Source organism: Balaenoptera borealis (assembly GCF_965194805.1).
Source record: "Balaenoptera borealis genome assembly, chromosome: 8".
NCBI lineage: Eukaryota > Metazoa > Chordata > Mammalia > Artiodactyla > Balaenopteridae > Balaenoptera > Balaenoptera borealis.
Window position 1 is genome coordinate 31,122,132 of NC_138865.1, and position 14,359 is coordinate 31,136,490.

Here is a 14,359-nt window from a genome sequence, read left to right on the forward strand (position 1 = left end):
TATGCATTTGGGTTTCTTCTGTGTCTTTTCATGGCTTGATGGATCATTTCTTTTTATTATTAATGTTCCACTATATGGATGTACCACAGTTTGTTTATCCATTCCCTACTAAAGGTGTCTTGGTTGCTTCCAAGTGTTGGCGTTTAATGACTAAAGCTGCTATAAACATTTTTGTGCCTGTTTTTGTGTAGACATAAGTTTTCAACCCCTTTGGGTAAATACCAAGGAACAGATTTTGGATTGCATGTAGGAATATGTTTAGTTTTGTAAGAACCGGCCAAACAGTCTTCCAAAAAGGCTGCACCATTTTGCATTCCCACCACCAATGAGAGTTCCTGTTGCTCTACATCCTTGCCAGCATTTGAGGTCATTAGTGTTCCAGATTTTGACCATTTTCATAGGAGTGTAGTGGTATCTCATTGTTGTTTTAATGTGCATTTCTCTGAAGACATATGATGTGGAGCATCTTTTCATATGCTTCTTTCTCATCTGTGTATCTTCTTCGGTGAAGTGTCTGTTAAAGTCAGCTTCGGACCATTTTTTAATTGGAGTTGTTTGTTTTCTTATTGGTAAGTTTGAGTTCTTTGCATATTTTGGATCAAAGTCATTTGTTCGATGTGTATTTTGCAAATATTTTCTCTCATCCTATGGCTTGTGTTTTCATTCTCTTGACTGTCTTTTGCAGGGCAGAACTTTTTAATTTTAATAAAGTCCATCTTATCAGTTCTTTTCTTCATGGATCGTGGCTTTGTATCTACAAAGTCTTTGCAGAACACAAGTTCATCTAGATTTTCTCCTATGTTATCTTCAAGGAGTTTTATAGTTTTGTGCTTTACAGTTAGATCTGTGAACCATTTTGAATTAATTTTTGTGAAGGGTAAAAAGTCTGTGTCTAGATTCATGTTTTTGCTTATGGAAGTCCATTTGTTCCATTACCACTTATTGAAAAGACCATCTTTGCTCTATTGTATTGCCTTCGCTACTTTGTCAAAGGTCAATTGATTATATTTGTGCAGGTCTACTTCAGGGCTCTCTGTTCTGTTTCACTGATCTATTTGCCAGTTCTTTTGCCAATACACTGTCTTAATTACTGTACCTTTATGGTAAGTCTTGAAATCAGGTAGTGTCATTCCTACCACTCTGTTCTTCTTCAATATTGTTTTGGCCATTCTGGGTCTTTTGCTTTACCAGATAAACTTTAGAATCAGTTTGTTGATATCCACAAAATAACTTGCTTGAATTTTGATTGAGATTGCCTTGAATCTATAGATCAAATTGGGAAAAACTGAAATCTTGACAATATTGAGTATTGTCCATGAACATGGAGTATCTCTCCATTTATTTAGTTCTTCCTCGATTAATTCCTCAGAGTTTTGTAGTTTTCCTCATATAGATCTCATGCATATTTTGTTAGATTTATACCTAAGTATTTTATATTTTTTAGGTGCTAATGTAAATAGCATAGTGTTTCAGATTCCTAATTCCACTTGATCATTGCTGGTATATAGAAAAACAATTGACTTTTGTATTTTAACCTTGTATGCAGTGACCTTGCTATAACCACTTATTAGTTCCAGGAGTTTTTGCATAGATGATCTTGTCATCCATAACAAAGACATTTCTTTCCTAATCTGTATCCCTTCTATTTCCTTTTCTTGTCTAATTGCATTAACTAAGACTTCTAGTAGGATGTGGAAAAGGAGTGGTGAGAGGGAAAATCTTTGCCTAGTCTTGATCTTAGTGGGGAAAGTTTCCAGTTTCTCACCATTAAGTTTGGTGTTAGCTGTAAGTTTTCGGTAGATATTCTTTATCAATTTGTGAAAGTTCAACTCTATTCCTAGTTTACCAAGAGTTTTTACCATGGATGGGTGTTGGATTTTGTCAGATGCTTTTCTTCATCTATCGATAGCACCATGTGATTTTTCTTTGTTAGCTTGTGGATGTGATGGATTACATAAACTGATTTTTGAATGTTGAACCAGCCCTGAATACCTGGGACAAATTCCACTTGTTTCAGTATGTAATTCTTCTTCTATTTTTTAAAAATCTGTTAAAATTTTTATTTTATTTTACTTTATTATTTTGTTTTTGGCCACACCGTGTGGCTTGTGGGATCCTAGTTCCCTCACCGGGGATTGAGCCCGGGCCCCCTGCAGTGGAAGCATGGAGTCCTAACCACTGGACTGCCAGGGAATTCCCTGTAATTCTTCTTATACATTGTTGGATTTGATGGCTAATATTTTGTTGAGGATTTTGCATCTGTGTTCATGAGAAATATTGGTCTGTAGGTTTCATTTCTTGTAATATCTGTGATTGGTTTTGGTATTATGGTACTATTAGCCTCATAGAATAAGTTAAAAAGTATTCCTCTGTTTCTATCTTCTAAAAGGGATTATGGAGACATGGCATGATTTCTTCCTTAAATGTTTGGCAGAATTCACCAGGGAAGCCCTCTGGACTTTGTGCTTTCTGTTTTGGAAGGTTATTATTATATTATTAAAATAATTATTTGAATTATTGTTTTAAATTTTTTAATAGATATTTGTCTTTCTCCGTCTGACTTATTTCACTTAGTATGATAATCTCCAGGTCCATCCATGTTGCTGCAAATGGCATTATTTCATTCTTTTTAATGGCTGAGTAATATCCCATTGTATATAGGTAGCACATCTTCTTTATCCATTCATCTGTCCTCAACAAAATACTAGCAATCCAAATCCAACAATACATTAAAAGGATCATACACTATGAAAAAGTGGGATTTATCCTAGGGATGCAAGGATTTTTCAGTATCTGCAAATCAATGGCTGTGATACACCACCACAAGTTAAAGAATAAAAACCATATGATCATCTCAATAGATGCAGAAAAAGCTTTTGACAAAATTCAACACCTATTTATGATTAAAGACTCTCCAGAAAGGGTCCTAGAGGGAACATATTTCAAAATAATATAGACCATATACAAGTAACCTACAGCTAACATCATACTCAACAGTGAAAATCTAAAAGCATGTCCTGTAAGATCAGGAGCAAGACAAGGATGTCCACTCTCACCACTTTTATTCAACATAGTTTTGGAAGTCCTAGCTGTGGCAAACAGAGAAGAAAAAGAAAGGGAATCTAAATTGGAAAAGAAAGAAGTAAAACTGTCACTGTTTGCAGATGATATGATATTAGACATAGAAAATCCTAAAGGTGCTACCAGATAACTACTAGAGCTCATCAATGAATTCAGTAAAGTGACATTTTCTTTGCTGAGGAATTTTTAGTCTACTTTAGAACATAATGCATATTGAAAAGATGCCATTTATATACAGTTGTGTATAAAGTGGATTTGAAAGTTCTGAAGAAACTAAGAGCATGCATCACCAAGGAGCTGTAGTAATCCAGAGGTTTGTCTGGGACTGTTTTTTATTTATGGAGGGGGTAGATTTAAGTAGTTTTAGGAGGAGGTCAAGGGTCTGGAAAACACTCAGATAGTGTCACTTAGATTGAGAGGATTATGTTTTCCCCAGCTATGGGAAGTTCCAAATTTCTAAGATTTTACCTGGAGAAAAGAATATATATATAATTTTTAAAAACAGAAGCTGAAATATTGTTTAATAATTTCAGTATAAAGCTGTTCTGTTGGCAGGACAAACAATAGGCTATTGATTAAAATGATGTTACAATAGGTACAACTACTGAGACAATGTTTGCTCATTTAATACATAAGAACGTATTATAGAAGCATGCACACAAGGATGTGCCGAGCACTCTGATCTGAATCATACATAAATCATGAACAATTACGGTGTGTCTGTATTTTCTATAAGACACGTTACAATGGATCATCAGTTTCCCTTTAGAGTTCCTAAGCTTTTCTGAGAACATTTGAGCTTCTGAGTACATTTGCACTTTTGAAGGAATAAGTGCATTTCAAAACTGAGATTATTTCATAGAATAATTTCTTATTAATATGAGTGTTATTATGAAGAGAAATAAACTTGCTTTAGCCTATTGAACTGTAATATTATCTGTCTATTTTCATTTGTTAATTCTTACAAGATTATTACTTGTACTCACCTCATTTTCTCCCTAAGTGGTAAATAGTTGTACTTTTCAGTTGTTTTGCCATCTCGTTTGTTAAAAACAATTATTTATGAATAATTGTTGTAGCTTTGAAGCATTTCAGGATTCATCTTTTTTTTTTGGATAGAAATAGTATGTATCAGACTATTGATAAGAATAATATTCAGTGGAAATCAAATATTTTTTAATGATTCCAGAAAAAGAAGATTAAATTGTGTCTTAACAATTTTGGCTCCAGGAATCGTAGTATAAAATATAGACAGTTCAGATTGAAAACAATGGTTAAGGAGATTTTTGGGTGGCATCTGAGACTTCACCTTACTTGAATGTAATTTAGTTAAAAACACAGTGAATGTACAGAAAACACTGTCCAAACACAGAGCCGCTCTTTTCCAAGTACCTTATTGGACATGGTCACGTTTTTTGATCACGTGCATTCTCAAATTTGACTGTGTGGAAGTGAATTGGAACAACCAATTAGGGTTGTAAAGAAAATGATCACTTTTAAAATTGTTTCTCAAAGACAAAGATGACTTCATAAGTGCGAGTACATCTTACTCTTTTTTTTTTTTTTTTTAAACTAAGATTCATATGCCTTCTTTTGAGGAAAGAATAAAAAATGAGAATATGGCTTGGAACGTTGCATGCTGCCTTCTATAACTCTCTATAGGGAAAACGTCCTTATAGAATATTTTGAAGAAGCTTATGTGATGACTTGTCTTACCATACTGAAAATAATAAAAGCAAACACTATTAATCCTCATAGAAACCCTATGAATTGTGTGATTCCCCTTTGTCCAGTTGTGTGATTCAGTTGTGTGACATTCTCATTGTACAGATGAGGTAACTGAGGCTTAGGGAGGGCCAGTGACTTCCCAAGAGTAGGCAGCTTGGTAAATGTCATGCCCACACCCTGTCTGGCTCCAGAATCTACACTTGGTCCTCACTGTTTCCAACCCAGAAAGGAGAGACCCCAATACGGTGAGATGAGAAAGATGTGAGCAGAGGGGACTGAGTGGGGAGCGTGTGGGGAGACTCAGAAAGGAAGGCGTGCTGGGGGGGGGTGGGGGAGGCTGGGAAAGGAGCAGGCTTCCCAAGCTAAACAGTTGATGGAGATAATCTTCACTTACCCTCCACCAGCTCTGTGACTTTGAGCAGGTTACTTAGATCCCTGGGACCCCTTTACCTAAAGGGGGAATGATGCAGGCCTGGTCTGCTCAACAGGCAGAGAAATTGTCCCCTGAGAAATTGTCACGTTAACATTCGAGTTAGCACAGCTGACTGGATTGTGGATGATCCCAATCTTCTGGAATTTTCTGAATGGCTAATAATGCCCCAGTAATGTCTCAACAGCTTTGTACTTGCAGTGCACACACTCACAACGGGAGCTTCTTTGCTCTTCCTTTTGCCAAGGACCCTTCGGGCACTTTGCTGAAGCCTGACCCCTTCTCACAGCAATGCTTGTAAATGCATAAAATGTATACATAGGGTTACAAAGTAAATAGTTATATTGAAATGCTGATATCAATGTACTAGAAATTGTAACATAGTGGTTTCTTAGTTATTAGCGCATTCAAAAACAAGATCTAGTGGTGACTTTAATAAATACTGTTATTTTGAAGTAAAGGGGACCATAAACAATATTTCTAGATGTCTGTGACAACGATTGCTATTAAAATATCTGTAACTTATGTTGGTAACATATGCACGGGCACTGGTGAATATAGTCTGGTTTGTCTACGTTTGTGACTGAAGAATATGCTAAATTTTAGCTAGAGGTTAGTGAAAATAAAGATGTAATTTTTTTCTATTCATCTCAACAGACCCCCTATATCATATTTGTACCACATGTTAAGAACCCCTGAGCTGTGTGGTTCACTGCTTCAAGTTCTGTGAAAAACCCTCCTGAGCTTTGATTGAACTTCTAATGAATCTTTAGATCAAGCTAGGGAAAACCAGTACCTTAAAAGTAGTCTTCCTAAAAAAAAAAAAAAAAAAAAGTAGTCTTCCTATTTACAATCATTGTAGTCTGAATTTATGTAGTTTTTCTTTAATGTCTTTCAATACAATTTTTATAATAATCTCCATAAATGTCCTGCAAATTCTGTAAGATTCATTCTTAGATACTATATGTTTTGTTAGTATTTGCTATTCTATTTAATTTAATTTCTAACTATGGATAAGTTTAGAAATACTATCAGCTTTTGTATAATGAATTGTTAAGCTAGCCAATGCCTTTCAGAATTTCTACCTCCATAATCGTATCATCTGGAAACGATAACGGTTGCTCTTTTTAATCCAATTTTGTGCTTTTAATTTTTAAATTTTCTCTTACGTACTGATAGGACTTTCAGTGCAATGTTCAATAGAAACGGTGGTGTCTGTGAAAGTGTTCTTTCTGATTTTCAAGGAAATACTTTGAATATTTTCCCATTTAGGAGTGATGTGCTGGAACCAATTTTTAGCAGCTAGCAAGAGCCAATCATTAACTTTTCATGAATTTTGCATGGAAATACAATCATTATTAAAAATTAAATTATATAAACATAATTAATTAAATCATATTAAAACAAAAGTAATACATTCTGAAAACTCACCACTTCCTACTTTATTTTATGTCATCTTGCTGTTATCAGTGCTCTTGAGGTTATTTACATACCTTGTGTCTGCGTGGTGAAAATACTATATAATGATTCTTTTTCCAACTTCCTGGTCAGTGACATCACGTTGATAGCTTTGAATTGGCCATGGTACAAGTACCATGTTTGCCACAGCCTCTAGCATTTTCCTAGCCTGTTAACTAAAAAGAAAGGAAATTAAGGAAGAAGAGAAGGGAGGGTGGCAGGGAAATAGGAAGGAAAGGAAAGTAAAAGGGAAGGAAGAAGAGAGGAAGAGAGGACAGGAAAGCTTTAATCAGTGTATTAACCCGCACGTGGTGTTTCCCCCCAGATAGCTGTGACGCTCCTCTGGCGTCTGCCCTGCCCCGGGCTTCCTTCAGCAGCTCCTCAGAGCGGTCCAGCAGCCACGGCCCTGGCTTCGCAAGCCTTAATCGCAGAGACGGTGAGTCTGCAGCTGTCTTCTTGTCAATCCACCCTGATTCTTTCCCAGAGAGAATTATTTTCATTTTTAGTTCATATTCCTTCTTATAGGTCAAAACTTAATTATATTGAGTTTAATGAAACTGAAGAAAGCAGCAGGTTCATCATATCTGCTAGTATTCCTCTGCTAGCTTTCTTCTTGCTTATGATCCATTTTTTGGTTTGTTTTGATATCTTCCTTCCGTATTGATTGCCAGCAAATGATCATCAATAAGATTTATGAGAAGGGAATTATTGGAGTCTAGATTTTTTCCAGGGTTATCGTCCCTTTTTAGTTTTAGGACCGGCGACAGAAGGGTGACTAGTCAAGTGCGCTGGTCATGAATAACTACAACAACACAAGAAGGAGCCAGTGCTGCAGCCACTGGGGAAGCCTGATGTTTGCAAGATGTGAAGCTGCCAAAGGATGTCATGGGAAAATGACTCCATTCCCAGGACTTGGCCTGGGAGGAGACCAGGTGAAGGCTGCTACTGAAAATAAAGATTCCCTTCCTATTAGTGGGAAGGGAGTTAATGACTTACTTTTTGGAAAGGTCCATTTTTGCTACTTGAATGTTGTCGAGTGAATTACCTCTTCTATTGCACAAATACTAATTCAGTGGATTAAATAAGTGAATATATACACTTCAAATTCAAATGCTTTGCTACTTTTTTTGATTAACTTTCATTGGAGTATGGTTGCTTGACAATGTTGTGTTAGCCTCCACTGCACAACAAAATGAATCAGCCGTACCCATACAGATATCCCCTCCCTTTTGGACTTCCCTCCCACTTAGGTCACCACAGTGCATTAGGTAGAGCTCCCTGTGCTATACAGTATGTTCCCATCAGTTGTCTATTTTATACATAGTATCAATAATGTATATATGTCAATCCCAGTCTCCTAATTCCTCCCACCCCACCCCTTTCCCCCTTGGTATCCATACATTTGTTCTCTACGTCTGTGTCTCTATTTCTGCTTTTGTTTTGCTACTGCTTTAAGGGATAGATTTTTTAAATGAAAGATGAATTCAGAAAGTAAAAGTTAAAATTAACTGTGTCCCATGTAAACGCACTGCTGTAAATTCTGGAGATACTACTAAGGAATTGAGTGTTTTCCTCCCTTTCTTTGACATTTCTAAGATCAGAGTTAAAGTCTAGCTTGAACTTTACTGTGTCCTTAAGGATCAAATTTGGGAACCTAGTAAGTGATCAAATAGATTGGCAGGGAAGAGTAAGAACACGGGTGAAGAAATTCAGTGAGCTCAGGATGGGAAGGCATGTCCATTAATTGTCCACCTTCATGGTCTTTTCCCAGGAAAAAGCATTTTGTGGCCAGATATTTACTCCTCAAAGCATCATTCATAATCATTTTTAGCACCCCAGTAAAAATATATTCTCATTGAAACCAGATTTCAATGAGATCAGTTATCAAATTACCCATTTTCGGTCTGGTGGTTATTCTAATATCAGCTTAACATCTAAACTTTCCAGTGGTTTCCCTAAAATTGTAAAAACTAAATAAGCCATATTTAATTAGTTTAAAGAGGCCGGAGGGGCTTGTGTGTTGTGTTTCTAATTTGCATGTGTAGAGTATCTTTATGATTCAGGCCTCCAGTGCTATGAATGTGGTGGCACTGGGAAGTTTATAAACATTAGAAGGGAAAATCCTGAAGCTTAAGATGAACTTATTTCCATTATATTTAATTAAAAAACTAATAACTCAGAATATTATAAGCCATCATTATAAAATGGTAAGTACAAAGCTTATCTTTTATATTTAAACTACTCTCTTTGCAAATTTAAATTAATTATTTTAAGAGTGGCAATCAACTGATGAGGGTTTTTTTTTCATGGTTGTTGCTACTCTGATTGCATATAGTGTACATTTCACTAAATATCCCTAGATATTACCACCTGATTTCAGACCCATTTCTAAAGCATGCTTTAGACAGCACAATTTATCAATATTCCTTCTGAAGGATTATCTATATGTGTTTTCTGTTAAAAGCCAGCATCCCAGAGTCTTTATTGACATTTCCTTTGCCTTGGTAAATGTTGGAGAACATATTAGTTCACTTTAGTTTAGATGATTATGATGTAAAATGTGGATAGTATGAAATGTGGATGAATATAATGAGGGCGATGATTCTTCATATATAGTAGTTTTAGCTTTTTGGAATATTTTGTGTATGATCTAGTGAGGAAAATCATGTTCCACTCCCTGATTGTATGGTTAAAATTTCCTTGGTCTGTGTTGTGGTATTTGGAAGTTTTAAAGAAGGTGGTCTGTCTTACACCCCTAGTTTCTTATTTTGCCCATAAGTCATTGCACTTCTAGAATGTTCATGAAGAATTAGAAATGTCTCAAATATCACAGCTTCCACCAAGAACTTTATACATAGCAGCTGATCAATTCATCTACCTGATACATAAAGGTAGTAAGAGAATAGTCTATACATAATTTTTGATTGTATGTGTGTGCATATATATAAATTTGACCCACTGTATAACCCCCCAAAGCCAAATAATTCAAACTTTAAGGCATTTTATGATTTTAAAGTACTTCACTGATTCAACACATAACAAATGTTAATTAATTGACTAGAACTTATTGCACATTTCATGTTTTCTCTTTTACATATTTTTTACTTATGCAGTTTATGTATTTATTTTGTTTTCTATTAATTTATGAAAAGTAGTAAAATATTTCTTAGAAAAGACTTTGCAATAAATAGAAGAAAGAAGTCTATGAAGGATATTAAGAGGAATGAGCAGAGAAGTTAGGAGGGATCCAGGCGTTTCTAGGGACAGGTGGGCCAAAGCAGAGAGATGCAGACCTTGCATCTTTGAAAACCATGATTCCTGAGCATGTTACCACCTGTTTGCCAGTGTTTTCTGTGAGCTCCCTAATGGAAGTGTTGGTTATTGTAGAGATAGTAATGGGCTAGTATCATCACTCAACATTGGACTAAGTGCTCCTGGAGTTTACTTTTGAAATTTCTAGTCTGGTTCCTCTAGCATTCCCATTTTGAAGTCTGGGATTGGGTTCCAGATAATACATTTAACAAAGTATCCCCTCTGAGGTCATACACCTTACCTTTTTATACAGAGAAACACAAATTACTGGAAATGCCTGAATGTATAATTTTTCAGAACTGATGGATTTTTTTAAGGGGTAAACCACAGACACGTACATGTATTCATATACCTATTCAAGAAAATAGATGCTATTAGATAAAAATGTAAAGTTCTTGAAGCTTTACGTCTTTACAGTCAAATTGGGTTTGAGTATTCATATTAGCTGAATTTGTTTCCATCAATATTAAATTGATATTTCCTAGAATTACAAGTGACCTAATATTTCTCATATAAAATCAAGATTGCTGAAATCTGTGTATTCTAAATAAGAACATGCTATAATATTGACTTCATTTTTTTCTTCTCAAAAATCTCCTAAAGGAACTTTATGCAGTTTATCCAAGTTTATTCAAAACAAAAGTTAAAAAACCAAAACCAAAAGTAAACAAACTACCTTAGAGTAAACCACGCTGGACTTTCATTCTAGATCTTGCATGTGAAAATAACCTTTTGTTTTTACAATTATTGTTACTGGAGGTGACCCTTCATGAAACTGGCTTTAGCATTTCAGATGCTGCTTTCCAACTCCGGAGAACATGTTCTTTTTAGCCACGTGACGTGTCCTCTTTAGTCACCCCAGGTATGGTGGTGAGATGAGTGGTCTGGCCAGAGCTGATTGAGATTGATTAGGAGGAAGTGTACACACATTTTGTTCTCCTTTTTTGTTCCCCCAAAGTGCTTGCATAAACAATCATCCCCAGAAAGAGGGACAACTCCGTTCATGGCCCAGATGCTGAAAATCACGCCCTCTAATGCGGCAAGCCACTCATCACTGACAGTGCAAATGAGACTGCTTTAAATTTAACTTGATCAAAAATGGCATATCAGATTACTATATTGTGTATTGCAAACAGAAAGTAGATGGAGACAAGCTGAACTGACTGGATGTTTTCTTTTCTCTTTGTAATTCTTCACCTTTCCCGTACCGAGACATTGATCATATTTCCTCACAACAGACTTATGTGTTGGTGGAGCCAGGAAAGATTTTGTCTAATGCTCCCAATACAATTGATGGCTGAGCATATTAGCAACAATTCTCAGCGTTAAGATATTTATTTCTCACTTTAGGAAGTACATTTACTAGTACAAGTTAATACTCCAGGTTTTAGCAGGAAATAAATACACATGATTCGATTAGCAGAAAATGCTTAGGCCTGGGCATCAGACACTAAATATTTTCTTATAACCTGGAACGTCTGATTATTTGGACTCTGCAATATCCCAGATAAGCTGTGATGTAAAATTCACTGTGTTTTACAAAGAAATGTTAGAAAATGGAAAGAGTGAATAATAATTTAAAATATCTAGACGTATATCAACTCCTGATATAAATCAGAATATTACTGAATACATCAAAAATGTTTGATGCAAATCTTATAATAATAAACTTGTCCCTCATATTTTTTCATAAAATCGTAGTTCTCCAGTATTTCTATCTTTTATTCACAGGCTAGGTGCCTGGTAGAACTGGTCAGTATTCCCAAATACTAGTCTGAGCAATTCAGATGGCAATAAAAGGGCTTGCAAACCAGATTTTTATAAAGGCATATGAATGTACTGGGGACTTTTTGCCTCTGGATGTCAGATTTTTCATTCTGTTTATCTGTGCTTCCTAAAAGTTTTTAGACCTATTAGGGCCAAGACACATTCTTTTTCCTATTTTTCTTAACAAATGATCCTGCAGATGCAACTGTGGGTATTGAGTGCAGTGGACAGGCCAAATGTAATAGCATCCATGTAAAATACACCCATGTACTAAAGCACAGAGCACTGTCTTGGTGACCAGGCAACTTTATTAAATCACAGCATGATGGTAGCATGTGAGAGGAGAAGCCCCCAAATCCCAGGGTTCGTGCAGACCCTGCCGTACAGTTGTCACACAGAACTCATCTGCTCAGGTTTTCCCATGGTCCTTTTCAAGGTCTGGAGTCTCCAGGTTACCTCCATAGAACCTAAGATGCTAGATGAGACAAACCAGAACAAACCAAACGTGTTTTTCAGCGTTGTCAACAACCTTCAGGGAGGCGATGTTGTCATTTCTCTCTACCAAGTAGCCCAAATTATAGCACTACCCCCAGAATAAGGCAATCCTCAGTCTCTTTTGGATTCAGTGGACTCTTTTGAATGGGTGAGCATCTTCCAGGGATGCTCGGATTTCTTTGTTCCTGCTTCTTTCCAAGACAGTGTTTGGGTTTACAGAAGGGTTGGTGCCCTCATGCAGCTGGATGGTGGGGCTTCTCACGTTGGGGCTCAGCTCCTTGCTATCTGCTGAAGGGAGTTTGTCTGCTTTTAACGCTGAGGGTTACTTGGCACCTGCTCCTGAAGCCTGTGGCGGATTTACCTCTTGGTAAGACCGTGTTCCCAGGGAACAGGTCATTGTCCCCTCCGGGATCTTTGCGATGTCACTTCTTGCCTCCCTGAAGCCTGACCATGAGTCTCATTTGGTTTCCAGCCTGAGCAGCCTTGGTTACAGGTTTAATTTGCCTTTGCCAAGTTGACCTTCTGTTCAGATCCAGCCAGACTCTCATCTCACTTCTGTGCCCCCTTTCGATGGCCTGTGGGCAGTCTGGTTCACCATGCCAAGGGGAAAAAGATCGTCAAATGGTTTTGTCCTGGCAGTTTAGTCCAGAAGTAACCTATCACTTCCACTCAGAGCTTGTTGGCCAGAGCTGGTCACATAGACCCACCCAACCACCAGGGGGCGTGGAAATCGCAATCCTCCAAGTGCCTGGAAGGTAGAAGAAGGGAAATAGTTGGCAACCATTAGTAATGACTACACAGCCCCCTACAAGGTGATCTCCCAAAATTCCAAATGGAAGCCAAGACAAAGCCTTTCCACAACTTGCTTATTCCTCTCACTTTTCTGATCCCCCTGGGACTTCGTTCCTGAACAAGGTGTCTGAATCACCCTCCCACCACCTTTTACCCTTCCTCCATTTCCTCTCTTTCCCAGGATCCTCTGGGTTCCCATCTCTTCTTCCTGCCAAAGAGGGAGACATCACACGTCCTGTTTCCTATTTTCTCAGTTGGTCTTTGCCCTCCCTGGCTTCTCTAGGGCTTCATGGGATAATGATCACTGGCTAACAGGATTTACCGGAGAGGAATGAAAAACACAACAGTTTATCCTTGCAAAATTATGTCTGTGTTTATAATCTGCCCAGTAAGTATCTTATGGTGGCCACAATTTTGCCATAGTATTTTTCCAAGAGTAAGTACTGCCTATGACGTACTTGGCAACTTCCCAAAAGGTATGTGGAAGCCCTTCTAAGCACTATCCAAATTCAAAAATAGTTGTCTAGCAAATTCTACTCTGTTCTTTTCCAAAGTAATTCACTTTTATATCATGTATAATATACAGAAATGTTCATGAAAGTTATTTATTTAACAGTATGTATCCTTGACATACACCATGATGTCTTTGTTTACTCCACTTTTAATAAATATTATTGGCATCCCTATGGAGATATATTTTATCCCGTTACATACTGCTTTACTCATCCAATGCAATTACATTGCCTCTTGTAGGGATATTCCCTTTTTCTTGTTTGGAGTCACTGATGAAAGACGTACCAAATGAGGTGACCTTCAATCCTGCCAAAGGGGTGAGGTTCAATTAGCAACCTTTCATGAGGCATCTGGGATCACTAATGATCAAAGCACACAGGAGTCTTGAACTTCTGGTTTAACTTGTGGCACAGAGACTGGTCCAGGAAGGCCACAGCCAGTGACAAAGGCTAATGGAATATCTCAGTGGACCCTGTGGTCAGCTACTCCCACCTTTGCTCTGAACATTAATGAGGAGCTTCTGGACTAGGGGCTGACTGGAAGATGGTATTTCAGGGGTTCCCTGTTCTCTCTGTCCTGTGATCCTTGCAGTAGACTCTTCTCTTGTTGCCATGTTTCCTCCAAGGAAATCCAGTGGAGCAGGCTTTTCTCCGACACAAAATAATGCCATACTTTGCTGGGGATGAATGCCTACACCCCAGAAAAATGCACCTTTGTCAGTAGTATTTACATTTTGTGATGCTTAGACCTCATCCTTTTTGCATTCTCATTTTACTACTCTAT

General features: G+C 37.2%; 1 protein-coding gene across 9 annotated transcripts in view; it reads left to right on the forward strand.

The window, feature by feature from the left end:
• LOC309633750 (contactin-associated protein-like 3) overlaps positions 1 to 14,359 on the forward strand; it is an 87,043-nt gene that overhangs the window by 20,858 nt on the left and 51,826 nt on the right. For all 9 annotated transcript variants that reach the window (XR_014247708.1, XM_082403004.1, XM_082403002.1 and 6 more), the window contains exon 2: positions 7,023 to 7,133. Coding sequence is in view for 8 of the 9 variants with exons in the window: in XM_082403004.1 (XP_082259130.1) it covers positions 7,023 to 7,133 (111 nt within the window). In the remaining variant the exon portion in view is untranslated. The remainder of the gene's footprint in view (positions 1 to 7,022; positions 7,134 to 14,359) is intronic.